This window comes from Ambystoma mexicanum, chromosome 3q, assembly GCF_040938575.1.
Source record: "Ambystoma mexicanum isolate Mex_15411 chromosome 3q, UKY_AmexF1_1, whole genome shotgun sequence".
In the NCBI taxonomy this organism is placed as follows: Eukaryota; Metazoa; Chordata; class Amphibia; order Caudata; family Ambystomatidae; genus Ambystoma; species Ambystoma mexicanum.
Genome location: NC_090926.1, coordinates 738,028,519 through 738,045,594, shown reverse-complemented (window position 1 = coordinate 738,045,594; position 17,076 = coordinate 738,028,519). Strand labels below are relative to the sequence as shown.

Sequence of the window (17,076 nt, the reverse complement as noted above, 5' to 3'; positions counted from 1 at the left end):
GGATTCTCTGATGTACCCCAACGCAGCGTCCTGCTAGCTCCTTAGATATGTGTGCTGAGGCACAACCAGGCTAAAGGCGGACCCCGGCCCAGTGGCGGCTCACCTGCGGATGCTCTGGGACAGGGACCCCTGCCTTCGCAGCCCCGGCCTCTTCCCGGACGTATGGCTCTCATTCCTGCGATGTTCCTGGGGCTCTTGCAGGCTGACGCTCTTCTGGTACACCGGCTTCTTTGGGAGGGGCTGCAGAGGGGGAAAAGTTCACATAGTGACATCATTCATTCTTGCTTTTCTGAAGAGTCAGAAAATCCTATTTCTGCACCCCTCAAATGAGACCATTCCTAAAAGCAGCACGCTAGTGCCTTCTGCTAGGAGCATAGTGTGCAATGAGGCGGCATCTAAAGGTTCATTCGCAAGAAAGGTGTGCAGAACATAAGGCATATGCCAAAGCTTTCCAGTGCTTGGTGAGGAGCTGGGAAAAGGCCCATGTGGGAGGGGTGCACATTAACTAAAGCCAGCCTGTACTGGCACTAACGGGTCAACTCAGTAGAAGGGCCCCAGACTCAGGGAAACCTTCAGCCTTCTACCACCCAAAGGGAAGGCTGCCAGATCAGCAAGTAAAAAGCCAAAACCAGAAATCTGAAAAGGTGGCGGGAGAGGAAATAAGTAGAGATAGAGATAGAGGAACCAAGAGAAAGAAAGCTGGTGGCAGGCTGAATACAGAATGGCAAGAGAAGCCCTATTCTCTGCCTGGAAGGAGTTGGGAAGCGGGAACGATCGTTCCTGGCCCCCAAGAGGTTTCGGATAAGACGGAGGCATAAAAGTGTGTTGTAGGTGCTTGGGGAGGATATAGGGGACGGGGGTTGCCGATAGAAGCTGTATTAGGGGTAGATCCTCATATGGTTAGAGATAGATTGCGCTGGTAGTGACACGCCATTTTAGAAAACAGCAGTTGTCTTGAAATCGAGGCCTAACGCCGTGCTGCAGCAAGGGCAGTAGGCCCAGAACATAGAAATGAGCGTGTGTATGCAGGTTTGGGTTGCAGCGTGGAGGCTGAGCCCTTGGGGATTCATTAAACTCTTATTGTCTCATACCATTAGCACATGTAGCCCAGAAGGAATGCACCCTGTAAGGCCATGAAGGGGACAGAGCTCCCTGTGAAAAGTTATCCCACGAGAAGGAGGGCGAGAGCCTCCAACATTCACCAGTCCAAATCCTACGTCATAGTGCCCAGGTGCCCCCGTCCCGAGACCTTAGCATTCCAGTGTACCAGCCAGCCCTAGACCACCGATCAGAAAACTGTTAGCTCGCCCATTTATTAGGAAGATCGTAGCAGAAAGGCCAGTTCACCACATCTTGGATCTCCGATTTGTGGTGCGAGGTAATGGGGAAAAGTAACAAACCTAAAATCCAGCGTGACAAGAGTTGGGGAGGCGCCAACATGTCTGATCAAGCTGGGGTTTGCAAGTTATTGTGACCTCAAAAGTATCCTTTGGGCCCATGTATGCAGTACTAGGTGCACATTAGGCCATAGATAGGGGATTCAATGATCTGTGTTGGTAATTGCCCATCAGGAGCTTTGTGCTTGATGATGTACGGAGAGGAACCCCACGTGGAAGAAGACAAGCAGGAGAAGCTGGGACCAATTACCTGCCGTCCCAAACAGAGCAGGCTATATGTGTATAGGGTGTTGTAGCTCATGTAATCTACGTCACTTATGACACTGTGTAACTTACTGCTATGCTGTTTTCGTCAGTGCACTCCGTGTTAGCAGAGTTTTTTGCTGGCATGTGTTTTTCTGTGGTGTGATTAAACCGTGTTCTCCTTGCAAAAGATGTGCTTGGTGTTTTTCCCTAGCGTTTTTTCTAAGTGTGTGCGTTGGAGGTCTGCCAGACAAAGGCCCACACTCCCAAGAGGTGCGACAGTGAGTCGGCTAAAATATTCCTCAAGAAGGGCATGGGTGGACTATCATGAACACCAGTCAGTGGTGTGGCCTAAATGAAATGATGAAATAACATTGTGCAGCACCTTTTAACATCCCCACTATAGCCCCCATCTTCACATCTCTACACAATTGGAGGCCCATTACCTCTGTCATCTTGCGGGCTCGCTGCTCCTCAGCGGGAGGGATCATGATGGACAGATTGGGGGGCTTTCTGCTTTGCAGACGGCTGCTGCTCTGGTTGGTCAGGTCGTTATTTTCTGAGGACGACATCTTCTGGACGTTTTCAATTGATCTAAAGGGAGGAAGAAGAGACATCAGACCCCCAACGAGCAAGAGATATTTTTTTATCCTACGGTCACTGCACCCTCATGAGGAACATTTGAGTCACAATCTTGAAACATCATCTCTTCTAGGATGGACTGCCAGGCTTGCCAGCCGGTGAATCGAAGGTAGTTTGTGGGTTAATGCCCGATCTGCTGGAGGGTTCTCTCTGTGGAGGCACACAAATCCAGTTTATAAAGCCCTGAGCTAAGGATCATAGGAACTCAGGCCTTAACCAACTAAGCTAGCTTTCATGGCAGACCACTCTTACAGGCCTTAGATACCAGAGCCGTCCCCCACCCGCCTCATTGCAGATGCTCCATTAAATCTCACCAACTTGGAAATTAAACAGCAAAGCTATCTCTTGCATAACAAACCCGGTGACCTGGGCCTTGAAAGCAGGTGACCCTCAGTGCATACATTTACATTTTCAAAAGGCTCTAGACGACACAGACAGTTATCCCTTTAATCCCTCGGACAGAGGCATTGGTTTGCGCCACTGCCGGTTCTTTGTGTTCCAAGTCAATCAATCACATTTCAATGTTCATTTCGATTACAATAATCATCCAAAATTCACTCATCGTCAGCATTTCATTTATATCGCCAAACCACTTAAAACAGGTGCCATCCAATAAAGTGGACGTTAATTAAAAGCAAAATGGGATGAATGCAAAAGTATATTACCCAACTATGGTCAGGTATTCAAATACTTTCATTAGAATAAGATGCAAAACCTGCCTAAAAAAACTAAATTGGAATCCTAACAACCACCTTCAAATTCATTAGTGAAATATAGTAGCTTAAAGCGCAACGTGCAGAAAGTAACAAAGCAATTCATTTAAAGTGAGCACCTATTTTACTGGCTATGGCTGCTTCCAGAATCCTCATGGAATAGACATAGTTGATGTATGGCCTGTTTACTGTTTGTTTTGAAAGTGTTTTTAGATGAAGATCATAGGTTTCATTGCAAAAATAAATATATACAAGTAATTCAAACAGAAAACTGTTTCCACCATGCGTGTTGGCGTGCTTGTTTTGGTGTTTCACATGCTTCTATGTGATCTTAATGAATAAAAAGAGAAATCATTAATTTTTACTGAAACAAAAACAATTAAACAAATTATCGATTTTTTTGCCTCCGTTTCCCCATGTTTAAAACCCCACCCCAATACGTTCCCCACCAGATTTAACTCCTTACCACACACATATATTTTTTGAAAATACAGTATTTTTTCGTTGCTTTTGTTTCCTTTAAAATTCATTCATTTTTAATTTGTTAAAATCACTGGATACTGTTTCACACGGTGCTGCTATGCGGCCGTGTGGCTGCTTCCACAGGCTTTGAAGAAGGCTGGGTTAAAAGCTGCAATAAACAGAGCAAGTGTTAGGGAGGTTTTTCTGAAACCATGCGATGAGGTGCTTCAGAAGAGCAACCTATAGCGAGTGCCCTTCATTGTCAAAAGAGAAATTATATCGTGCCTCCTACAGCAATAAATATATGTATATTGGCCTACGCCAAGCTGCTCACAAGTCGCTTGCGAAGAAATCCGTGTTGCAAGGTCCTGACCTTAAAATCAATGTAAGCCGCCATTTTAGGTCAATCCGCCATTTTAGGCTCGCTTTGTAAAGTCACCCTGTGAGTTAAAATGGTGGACGATGTCATTCCAAAAATACAACATGGCCGTCTTGACCTCTGTATGTAGCTAATATGTAACTTGCCTCCAGGCCACTTGTTGAGGTCGTGAACTGAGACCTTGTCCTTCGTTGACCTGTGTGTAAAGGATTACTCGTGCAATGAAACTAATCCGTGAGCATACGTTAAGAACAATGTATTCAAATACTGAACGTAGAACACTTGTTTAACCACATTGTATTAATGTTTGAGAAGACCTACATGGAAAATCCCAGACTACACAGTTGCCATATAGGCTTGTTGATATATGTATTAAAAGCAAACCAGTTATTAGCGGATGTGCGAGACTTGGCATGAACCCTAGATCGGTAATGTATTAGCGGATTATTAACCCGAAGTAGGGCTGGACATCGTGCTCACAAAGAGCATAAAAACTAATGCATTCTAATGTACAGTGTCTCTCACTGAACACACTGAATCACGCTGGAGTTCGTTGTGTTGCACTGAGGGCCGATAGCTATATGATTTTTGCTCTGTTCTTAGTAACTGGATTCAGTATAAAATAAAGTACTTTGTATGTTCCTTTGCAACCTGTGTTCGGTGTATTTCCTTTTGGGGTCCTCAGCCTCGATATTTTGATTTTGTTTTCACATCAGGTCAGCCCAAACTCCCTCAGTCAGTGCAACAGATCAGTCAGTCTCCACTCTGAAGAGGTGTTGCGCTGGCAACAAGGTCCATGGGCCCATACAACAGAACAAAATCCACTACTTCTAATAAACAGCTTATTTATGTTCAGAATAGTATGCAGTGCATAAAAGGTAAACATAATGTTAAATAAGCACTATACTTAAAATACACAAATAACAGCATGTAAAAACACCAAAAAAACGGTAGTGAGTTGAAATCTCCCCTGCTCCCTCCAAACAAAATGAAAGTCGCACTCCAAACGGGAAGTACTACACACTTCATCGGTTATCAAGAGAAACAAGCGGTACAGCCCCAACTGGGCAACTATCAGGTATGTAAGTAGAGGCAGTACAGTACTGGGTCTATGGCGCACCTAGCTCACTCACAACAAGCAGTAGAAACAAGTAGCAGCAAGTAGATCTGGTTTAGCTATTCTAGGGCATGCTATTGAGAGAAAGCAGTGATTTAGATACCATCTAGGATATAAATCACTAGTACACTTCCAAAGTATACTAAATATCCAGGAAATGCCATGGGACCAAGGGGGAGCAGATAGAAACGGCAGAGCTCAGGTAAGTACTAGTTTAAGTGACTTTGAAAACTAAAATAAACGTTCTAAACGTTCTACCATAGGACACAGGCTTGGCCCGATAAGTCATTTGTGGCTACAGTTTAAAGGCCGGCATTTTACATGTATGACCTATAGGTGTGGGAGAAATGGCAACCACCAAGCTACAGAGTTGTGTGGACCTGCCAAAGTTCCATCCCATCGTTTGACTGGAGACAGATACCAGCAGTTCATGGGATCATCAATCACAGGCTTATTCAATCTGCTTCGAGGAGGCACAGAAAGCACACTGCACCCGGAGCCCTGTAGATCAGGACGACGGGAACGACTGGATTGGGGTAATAGGGACCTGGAAGAAAACTTCAGAAGGAGCTATGGCCTAGGAAAGAGGAGGCAGGTGGTCCCTAACAGGCACCAAAGCCAAGACATCCGATGCACGAAGAAGGGGTGACCAATCACAATGATCCACAGCAAGGAGGGCATATCAGCACCGACAGAGATCGCAAAGAGCTCCCTAGCCAGGGGCACAGTTAGTTCTGGAGATGACAAAGGGTCCTGCTAGGCAGCAGGAACAGTCCCATGATGGACAACTACCGGAGGCGACCAAATACATTCCATAACAAGCAGAGGTGGAGCTACATATGGGTTTGTAAATCCAATAATGCACTCTTGGTTCCGTGATTGGATCTAAACCCAATTGTCTCGAGTGTAAAATATTCGTCCGATCCAGATGTTCCTGGAACTGTATCGTCGCTACCTTGTCCATACCTTTTAAAATGAAAGGGACATTAGTAATGGGCTGCAGGTTATTAGAATCCATTGGGTCTTGTGCCGTCTTTTTTAACAATGGTATAACCACTACCTTCTTAACATTCTCAGGAATGATTTTATAAAGAAAGGTAGCATTTGTAAAATGTGTCAAGAATGGCGCAAAGGTACAAATGTTATTCAACATAATTTTAGCAGCAATGGTATCACCAAGACAAGATGTAGGCCGCATTTTCCCCAATATCGTCTCTATGTCTTTAACAGAGATAGCTGAGAAGATAAACAGTGAGGACCTCTCCCCTCCAATCATCATACCAGTCTCGGACGAGATATCAGAGACAGATTCTGCTGTGATCTTCGCATACGCCCCGGAAACCTTATCTGCAAAAGCTTATTGTATTCTTATGCAGTCCTCATTTGTGGAAGAAAGATTCTGATTCCATGTGCGGTTATTCTAAACTTCTCAGGATCTCAAAAAGGTTTTTTGCATTAGCTGATTTCCCAAATTCTCCATTAAAAAATATTTTTTTTTGCATCACAAATTCCCATTGCATAGCGTTTTCCTATACTTTTCCAGGTCGCTCTATTTTCAACAGTTTGGTTTTTACTCCAATTACGTTCCGCCCTCCTCTTTTCTTGTTTAAGCTTAATTAGCTCCGGGGAGAACCAATTATGATGCTTCATTTGATGCCTAACCAGCTTAGTCTTCATTGGTGCAATTCTATTCACCATTTCCTCCAAATCCTCATCATATTTTGTAGCCAGAATATGAGGGGGGTCAAATTCGGTGGTATTTTCCATGATATTACAAATGCAATTATCCAAATCTTGTCTGACTTTTTAAAATTTCTACTACTTTTATTTTTTGGTACATTGCTTCTTAAAGCTTGTCTACCGGGCAATAAAAGTGACAAAAAAGTGGTCAGACCAGACACACGGTTCCGTAATGATTGGATTAACCAACACATTTCTGGGGGCAACCTCATCTAACGTATTTCCTTTATTATGTGTAGGCTCGTTATTATGTACAACTACCTCTATATTTTTACTAGTAGTAATGCATCCTTGTTGGCACAATCCTCCTTCCATCTATTCAGACCCCCTATCATTAAGGTGGAACAATTTGGTGTGTTTAATCCTGCCAGAAAGCTGGTAAAATCCTCGTTAAAGTTTGTCATATCATTTGGAGGCTGGTAAACCACAATAATATTCGTGCAATTTACAGGAGAGAAAGTAATTTTTAAATGAAGGGTCTCACAACCATCACAACTCATGGGTGATTTGAATAAACATAGTTCGTCCTTGGCTATGACCGCGACCTTCATGTTACAGAACTAGGTTTGCCATCAAAAGGATTTCATAATGTACATTTTCAAAAGTGTTCACTTGTCAATATGATGCATCTTTCCAAACAAAATGAAATACAGTGGACACTATGAAATTTAGATACACCAACCTAAACTTTACTGTAACGCATGGACATGATGCAGTGTGATACAGTATCAATACTGTAATTATGCATTATGTAATAACTTACATTTTAGGAATGGAATTGCATGAATCGTTTTATATAAATATAAAGTTGACACAAACTGGTCTTTGCCAGACAGGATATAGAAAGAATAAATGTATTACCCTGATTGCTTCTGGTTTGCAATTATTTGAAAAAGAAATGATTGCCTAGCACTCCCACAAGTGCCTTTGGCACTTAAGAGTGGAGGAGATGATTACTGCTGCACTTTCTCTCCATTAGCACTTGAAGTGAACATAGAATAGGAGGGTGAAGAGAACACCATGGGCAAGAGAGGAATGCAGGGTGAGCTGTGCGTTCATTGAAGAGGGCAACATAAATAGCTAACTTTGCTACACAAGTGTCCATTTGATTATCAAACCTCCAGTGCTATGCAACAGTGCTCATTTTATGCCTTGTAACACTATGTTGCAGTTTAAGTTAAAGGAAACTGTGGGAGATGCCGGAGCAGCCATGATTAGCAGATTGAAGGCTGGCTCTGAGAGGGTCTCTCCCTTCAATGACCCTGTCTGCAGAGGTTGCGCAATGGGAAGTGTTGCTTGTAAAAGCTTTCCCCCTGAAGACCGTAAATGCAGAGGTCATGCAGTGGGAAGTGTTTATGAAAGCTTTCCCCAAGGTCAAGTGGACCGTGGTGGCTGGCGAGTACCAGAGTGTCTGGAGCGCTCCATTCCAGACAAATATGGGCTGCAGGAAGCAGAAGGTATCAGGTTGCCGGGCGGCATGCAGTAGAGAAGGCAGAGGACCTGGAGGCAGTGGAGCGAGCAGACCTTTGTGCAATACCCGGTGAGTTCACTACAAGTATGTAACCGTCCATGATCGAACGGTTGCCAAATCTAATGCTTTTGATTACTGAATTGATACCAAGAAGCTAAAGTGGCAGAATAAGAACTCTGGGCAAGAAGGGGATCATAATACAGGTAAAGGTCGTAGACTTTCTCGGAATCAAAGGAGTGTAATATCGAGTAAAGGGTATAAAAACCACCATTGCCAAAGCCAAAAGAGGGCAACTAAGAACCAAGTTGTTTGTGAATAATATTGCCAAAATGAGAGAGACACAAATGTTGTAAATGAGATAAACAAACAGTGTCCAAGTCAAAGAAGAGAGGGTTGGAATAAAAACCATTATCATAAGTGGGTTAAATGAAAAGTGGGGTAAAAGAAGTGCCAGGATAGCTGGCTTCCCTGCATTGCATGTGGCAATCTTAAGGGTGGAATAAACGGCAACAATGTGTTTCAGGTCTTCCCAAGAGAAGTAGTCAAAACTAATGTGGAAAGTTTAAAGACTTTGGTTGAAGTAACTCACATCACAGAGGTACTTGTAGTAGTAGTAGAAGATTTCATTAGTCCTGGCAGGCATGGACACTGGGACAGGAAATCTGTAGCAGTAGCAGACTTGGCATGTGAGTGGACCAGGTAGAAGTCTTTGAAGTACTACACTGTGGTTGAACTCTGAAGAAGCCACAGAACAACTAAAAGATGTTGTGGAGTCATCCTGATAAAGAATCCTTTTGTTGATTCAGTTGAACTCTGGAAATACCCTTATTATTTGAAAGCTGTTGTGTTGAACCCTCCACCACCAGTGGAGGGATAAAGACTAGTTGACTATATGAAATTGTTGATTCAAGTTAGAGGAGGTACTTTTTTTTTTAAACCAGAGTAACTTTATTACTTGAACTTTGTTACAAAATTGAAAAAGACCGATTTTGGACTGTGGAGTAAAAATCCTGTCGAATCTGGGGAAGGGCGATTTCACCCAGGTTGCAAGGAGACACACTTAGTAAATGTAAACTGAATAGAACTGTTTATTTTGATTTGAAGTGCCATCCATTACCTTGTTAAGTTGTTATATGAAAAAGTGTAAGGGGCAGATTCCTTTTGTTAGAGTGCTTCCTTCAGTTACTTTGAAAGGCAGGGAAATCCTTGTTAGGGTAGGGATAGTGAGGCATTTGTCAAACCCATTTAAGTTAACAAAATGGCATCTTATGAAAAACATTTACAAATGTGTCTGCCTCACATTTCTGACCCCTCATAACAGGCGTGCCTTGAAGTCCGAGCCTAGTAAGAGCTTAGGATGGAGTTGAATTCTGCCTTAATTATATATATTATATGGGTGCAGTTGTAGCAGCATAGCTCAGGTTACATCATGCATTACACAGAGAAATAAAAAATGCTTGGTCTTTTAACTTCTGAATCCATAGATGGACCTTACCTTAAAGCATGCCAAATTTGGTAACAGTCCATGCAGTAGTTTAAAAGTCATTAGAAGTTGTATCCGTCTATTTACAGATTTTGGGCATACTTTCAGAGAAGTTGTGCATGCATCAACAATATTGAAAAAACATCAGCCTAAGTCGATTTACTAACACGTCAAAAATTCAAATCGGCCGACGTATTAGAAATGATGTCCAGTGGTATTTATGGAATATGACATTTGTAATACTCCGAGCAGACATGACAAGAGAATGGTCCTATCTTCGTACCTTGCACTGTGTGTATATACACAAAATAATGTCTGAAAGATAGGCAGAGACGCAAGCCAACTGCATGTACGAAGCTGGTGCTCACTTGCAACGCAGATGGCTCAGTGTGTTTGGATGGTTGCAGTGAAGAATTGTGCACACTGCAAGATTGTGAGCAAAGTGTTTGAGAGTGACATTTACCCATTACCAACGTATGAAATATATGAACATACCAATTATATTTTTTCAAAAAAGTGTATTAGGGTGCATAAACATACAACTGAAAGCTCATCCAACAAGCGCTGGCAAAGCCAACAGTTTGAGCTTTTTGTGGCCTTTAAATGGACAAAAAACAATTGTTTTGACCAGTAGTTTTGGGGTTTGTTCTTCATCAACATACAAACGGTTGCAGCTTTGTAGCTTGTTTCCTAATGACAAATCTGCTGTATGAACCTACAGCTTCAAACCCCTCAAGCAGGCCTCCAGATAAGTGATGCACCACGCCCTTTAACGTATCACAATCTTCTATATACAACACCTTTTATCTTTTTATGCGTACCATTTACACACCAGTTGAGAGGAGAGGTCACTGCAACAGGCAGGTCACGTGACAGACATCAGAACACATCTTTTGATTCTCATCTGCCTGGGGGAAACTGCAGGCCATTCAGACTTTTTTCTCTGAGCTTTGTGCACTGAGCATGTCAAGCAACACAGACATGAGAAATAATTTCTTTTTTTTCAACTTCTGCTGTGTTTTGGGTCTGTTTATGCTCATGGAGGGGAGCATTATACGTGCATATTTATTTTCCTAGCGTTTTAGTATTGTAGCAGTTTTAAGATGGAAAACGTTATGCTTTTTGGGCGAATGCTTGCATTGCACAAAAGCATTTTTCAAAGTTCCTGTGTTGTGTGCATGTATCAAAGCTGCATCTATGTGGTGTGTTCATACACATTAATGTGTAGAAGAAAGCTTTCCACAAATGTAACCCTTTTCAAGGCAGATCTCTTTACCTCACAAATGTTTTGGTTACACTCTTGCTGAGGCAAATTATATTTGCTCTTACAATTTAATGTACAGTCTAGATATTAAAACTGTGTACAATTCTCGCACCTAAAACTTATCTGGTGCACGAATGAGTACGAGATGTCTACTTTAAACGCCAATTAAACCTTCATGTGGCGTCAGTGTGGTAAATGGTACTATAAATGGTCAGTGGCAGCAGGGCCCTTGTTCAACTGTGAGTGATTGGCATTACATCAATCACGCTTTCAAATGTTTTATACTACACTTAAAACATTCAAAATCCGACTCTCCAGCCAGCGCAAGCGCTGTTAGAAAACAATCAAATGGATGCATTTGCAAATGAATTTAAAAACATGTCCCTGTAGTGGTAATCCAAATAGGTATTTAAAATGTGTATGTAGTTCTTCATGGAGGATTCCTCCAACGTCTAAGCCCCGTGAGTATTATTAGCTCAGTTGAGAGTCTGCTTACTGACTTCTGAAGGAAGTACATCTAATTCAGTCCAACCAACATTTGACCATAAAATCAGATATACATTTTAGCATGGAGTACTTGCCTCTCTGCGCTATGGTATCATAACACTGGCATACCATTAAGTACTACTAGTTCCAGTAAAGGATGACTTTCATTAATCATCAAGAGACAATTCTGCTATCAATCCTCAAAACACATAATGCAAGTCCTGCTTGCTTTACTGTGTAATTGGCAAGGTGTGTTTTGTGTCTTAAAAATGTAAATATATACAGAAAAGATCATCATAATAATAAATGTGCAAACCTGTGTAGAGAACAAATGTATGGAGTATTGAGTGACTCACCCTGCAATATTAATATCCCCTTCTGCAGCATGCTTACGGAAGTGAATCCACTGTAGAGTGGCTGGGAAATGGTACACACGTCATTTGTTGTTCTACGGTTCAATTCCTTCCATTTACAGTTTACTAAATTACTACTATGTGGAGCTTTTCTGATTCTGTGCGCAGATGGCCTTTATATTTGAACTATTTGCTATCAGTGCCATATTAGTTCTATCTGTAATGAGCTAGCACTGCAGGGGCAATTAACTGCTCCTGTTTATTGTTATTCCTTTTTTTTGTCAGGGGAGCTTGGTTCACTTAGCCCCTGACTGGCAAGTTATTTGTGATGGGAACTCAGACTTCTGAGGTCTATGCTGTTCCTGTTCTATGCAAGTGTAGCTTACATTTCTGAGACCTTTCATTTACTTGTTCAGTGTGCGGGTGCTTTCCTTGCTCCATCCCATCCTTCTCTATGCAAGTGGAACTTCAGCTGTGATCGACGATTTACCTGTGGTAATCTTGTACTATTGAAAATTAAGACGTTCCAGTTCCATGTGAGGAAATAATCCGTTTCTATATTGGGAGGGGAGTGACCACTGCTGAAGCCTATGTTGTACCTGCTCTATGTGAGGGAAGCTTCTACTGCAGAGTCACATTCCTGATCTGTTTTCTGTGCCGGTATCTTCTACCCTTGATTTACACCTTGCACTGATCCGCTCCACCTGTTCTACATGATGACAACTTGTATTTCTGTTGCCGTGATTTGCCTTTTCCGTTTGTGGAAGCGAGGCCTGAACGGTTCCTACTCAAGCGGACCTGCTCTTTGGGAGGGAAGCGTTAAACAGCTTATGCTGCTGTTGCACCAATTCAGTGCATGCAGGGGAGGCTCAGAATTAAGTGCTCATCTGTTCCATTTGTGAGGGGGTGTTTGTTCCACTAACACAATGCTTTCCCTGTTAATTGTGAGAGCAACATGCGCGTCTGCCATGATGCGGACTGCTGCACATAATGATTTCCATAGTTTTTACTTTTTGAATGCATCGGCTGAATGTCGCGCACTTTTTACTCTCTTGTGAAGGGAAAAACTCATTTTAACTCTCTTGAAAATCACATTTCTCTCAAAGTTTAAAGATAGAGAGTAAAATACTTCCACCTCAAAATCGTATCTCTAGAACTGCCCTCAAGTAATAATTGCCAAAGCCAATACTTTTGGCCTTTGCAGTTCATAGACAAGGAAATGTTCTTACCTTTTGTAAGTGTAATATGACATATCAATATAAAACTGAACCCTCAACAAGTATTGTCAAAGCAATTGATAAATAAACTGTCATAGCTGTGTGTCTAATGTATCTATTTTCTTAACATGTAATACGATAAATGAAAATATAACAAAAAAACTCAGTAAAGTAGAACTGGCGAAAGCCCATTGTTTTGGACTTTGCTGTTGTTGGTTGATAAACAAACTGAGTTAGCTTTGTATCTCCCTTAGTAAAGTGCAATATGACAGATGTACATACAAACATACGAATGAAAATACATCCAAGAAGCATTAGACAGTTAATGGTTTTCAAAATGTGTACTTGTTTATTGCCAAATTGTCGTACTTTTGTATCATCTCTCGTAAAATAAAAGTGCATTAGGCTATTCGAGCAAACGAACATGGGTGAAAATGAACAAGAATGGACAAACCCAATATTTACGGCATTTGTAGTTCTTCCCGAACAAGCAAAATGTCATAGCTTTGTATCCAGTGTAACGTGATATGGTGCAATAATGGCAGGATCCTTAGGCTGACAGGTAGGTTCCAGCAGTTCCTTTATGAAGGACACTTCAGTTGCATATAGCTAGCTCAGTAGGAACAACCACTGGCTCCCATTACCCAGGCAGGGGCTCTCTGAGTGCCTGGGCATAGACCCTTCACTACTAACATTCCCTCACTCACACATAACATGATATCTTACATCACCAGCCTTCCACAACCATTCCAAGCACTATATAACACATACGAACACGCAATTGAAACTTCATAAGAAAGGTTGGCAAAGTCAACAGTTTTTCCACTAGCGATTGCTTCTTCCACCCAGCCTCACATCCCACCTTCAGTTTATGCCATCATAGGCATACTTTGACACTATCCAACAACATGTTCCATGCCACTTAATACCCTCTTGCACAATCCTGCACCATCTACCAAAATCCACACTCAACTACAACAGCAATACCCATCGCCACGATCCACAAAATGTATACCATTTAACACAACTGCCCCCTTCACAATACTTCACATGCTCCATTCCATGCACACCCTTCGCTGGACTATGGAATCTCAAGAACACTAACAGAAATCAGTGGATAATCTTTTTTAAAGTTTTTAAAGTTACGGTTACTACCAATAAAAAGTAAAGTCTACAAAAGTGGGATATGCCACTGTTAAGGTTAACAAACGTGGAGTGTAAATTAAACATTCAGAAGCAGAAATAAACAAATATAGTCTCACACTAAAAATAAAACCTTAACTCACACCACACTACTACGTCACAACACTTCACACAGAACATAAGGCAGTTAACACAAGGAGTAGGCCATAGTTAAAGTGAGGGTTGTTAGGAGGTGTGGTGCGAGGTATGGGTACATTTGAAGTTCACTGTTTAGTATCATGATTAGTGGTATTTCCCATTGCTGCAGAAACCAGACACAGGACTCGCATCTCAGTGCAGGTTAGTTTGGTAAATCTTTAAAAGCATCACTGAACACAAACGAACAGCACAAAATCCCAAAGCAATACACGACTGTTACTTTACCCGTTTAGCCCCACCTTTTAGGTTTTCAGTATATGGACTTCAATACAATGAATGGAAAATTCTTCGACGTCACTAAGGAGCATTTCAGTCCTCATAATTAGCACAATGCCCCATGTGGATACAGCAAACCTAGACACCCGTTGTCCTGTCTTCAAAGGACAACCAGCACAGACGTGCAACCTTGATACAATTAAAACTCACACTATCATTTTCGTTTGAAATAACTTGTTTAAGAGCAGGGTCGGATTGGGTCGTCGGCCAATCGGCCCGTGGCCGATGCAAAATCATGGCAAGAGCCCTGGGGGCCGGTTCCTGAAGCCCACGTGGGCCGGTTTCGGCCCAGGCATGGGCTTCACACTTAAGGAACCAGCCCCCAGGGCCTCTGCCTTGCCGGACGGATGCAAGTTGCAAAGGATCTGTAAGTAACTTACAGATCCTTTGCAATTGCAGCCCCGCGCCCGCCGCCGCCGGCCCGCCGCAGATGCAGAGAAAGGTAACACTGAAGTGTTACCTTTCTTTGATAAATGCGGTGAGTCGGCGGCCAACTGCCGCGGCCCGCGACACCCTGGCGCCAGCAGCAGTCAGTGTTACAAAACACTGGGAGCGAGCGGCAGGGCTGGGCGGTGCTGCCTCAGCCCGGCCTGCTCCCTCCCAGTGTTTTGTATTACACAGATTCTGCTCTCGGCGACCGCCTCCAGTGCCCGCCACAAGTTGAAGCAGTGAGCTGCGTGGTGGACCAGCATCCAAGGCTTCCCATCTGGGCCCCCTACATCTCGCCTGATCGAGCGCTGGTCGAGCCTTCAGCCCAGGGATCCTGGACCCAGGAGCCCAGGGTCTGGCCTCGGCTCGGTCATTCCCATGTGCAGAGAGTCAGCCTTCAGCTGATGCCTCAGCTGCTGTTTCTGGGCCTGCTTCTTTCCTGGAAATGTAGGCTACCGGCCAGGAGAAGGTAAGGCCCTCAAATACCATTGCCCTCCCCCTTCCAAAGAATCGAGGAGACCGGAGCAGTCAAATTGTGTGTGTGTTTGTTTATTATTTTTTAGAGGTGCTTTTTATTTTTGTAAGTAACTGACGCTTGGGTGAGTGCCAGGGTGGCTTGAGCTGAATTTACAGGCAGCTTCTTTGCATGCTTTTGCCAGAACCATAGCTTTATCTTAGCCTGTCATGCCAGCATGTCAGAAACACAGGCCTGGCGTGCAATCTTGCCACTGTTCCATAGGCCAGGCTCCTCGGATTCCCCTTCGGTTCCTGGACTGTGGTCCTCAGGGGATGCGGCAAGCACTGCACCGGGGAGGCTGTTCCCATGAGGAGGGAGGGGGCGGCTCCCTTCTAGCGCAAATAACTGGTTATGAGAAATCGCTTTGGTTCCAAGGGAGAAAGCAGTAATTACATGCAGAGGAGAGTGGCCCGCTGATTGAGGGCTAGGTGTGTTTCGACCTCTTAACTTGGTGATATTGCAAATGTATATTACCTGCCGAAGCAAGGGCAGTGGCCTCTTACTTTCTGCCCAAATCGAAACTCTCACTTTAGCTGTGATTGACTCGCTGGCTGTTTCTACGTGACCAGAAACTGGGATTCTGAAGATGCACGTATGCTATTGATATGTAAATATAGGCCAATAGCTGCTCACCATGTCCCTAGAATCAAGGTTGCAAGACTTTCGAGACTTTTCAATAGCAGTGTGGACTAATCGCATCATACATGTCAACACGACCCATTCCATTCAGGGGATGGTTTGTAGCACTGATTTGAAATTGGGTAACTTCAGGACCACAAATTAGGAAAATGGAAGGGGGAAAACAGAACTGGACTGCCATCTGAGTAGGATGGGGCATGTTGGCAGGACTTTTGGACAGGTCCACGCAGGCTGCATCAGAGAGGAGACTGCAGAGAAAAGGCCATGTGCGCTGAGGCCACAATCTGCACAGATGGTTTGCTCTGTGTGTGTATATCTCTATAGGATCAGCTAACCGTGCAATTATTTTCTCTCACTGTATGTACCAATCTTGCTTGTTTAGCTATCACCATCCTGTATTCCTACAGCAAGCAAAGTAAGCATACTGTAACTAACTGTAAGTATGTAACCGTGACTGTTTCCAAAACAACTTGAAGCAGCACTGGAGTAGTAGTCAGTCTTCAGCTGATGACAGCCTTCAAGGTGGGGGGGTTGGGACGCTGGTATATTCCTAGCTGCTGTAAATCACTGCAGATTGTGGGAAGCTTCGGGTCCCCTCAGAATCACTGGGACGAGTGAGCGCAGCTATGAGGTGCTCTGGCACTACTGTGGGAGGTGAGGGAGGGTGCACTAGTGAGAGTATTTGTGGGTTACTTCTGTTTTAGTGGTTTGATCAGCTGTGACTTCAGTCAGCCAGTGAGTTTGCAGTTATTCGGACATCAGTGCAATTTACCCAGAGCTCTCAAGATCCCCCCTGGCCATCCAGTCCCATTTTTTCCCCATTGAGTTCTGGAACTTTTCGTTTTTTTATTTCTGATTTGAAAGATGGAAAACTACAACCCCCAGAATTCCAAGTAAAAACAGGTCT

At 43.3% G+C, this 17,076-nt stretch overlaps 1 protein-coding gene across 4 annotated transcripts in view; it reads right to left on the bottom strand.

Annotated features, from left to right (window-relative positions):
• The window catches only part of RHBDF2 (rhomboid 5 homolog 2), a 783,795-nt gene that overhangs the window by 117,123 nt on the left and 649,596 nt on the right, over positions 1 to 17,076 (bottom strand). For all 4 annotated transcript variants that reach the window (XM_069654677.1, XM_069654675.1, XM_069654676.1 and 1 more), the window contains 2 exons: positions 2,087 to 2,234; positions 104 to 240 (listed from right to left, as the gene is read on the bottom strand). In XM_069654677.1, coding sequence (XP_069510778.1) covers positions 104 to 240; positions 2,087 to 2,212 — 263 coding nt within the window. In that variant the 5' untranslated portion in view covers positions 2,213 to 2,234. The remainder of the gene's footprint in view (positions 1 to 103; positions 241 to 2,086; positions 2,235 to 17,076) is intronic.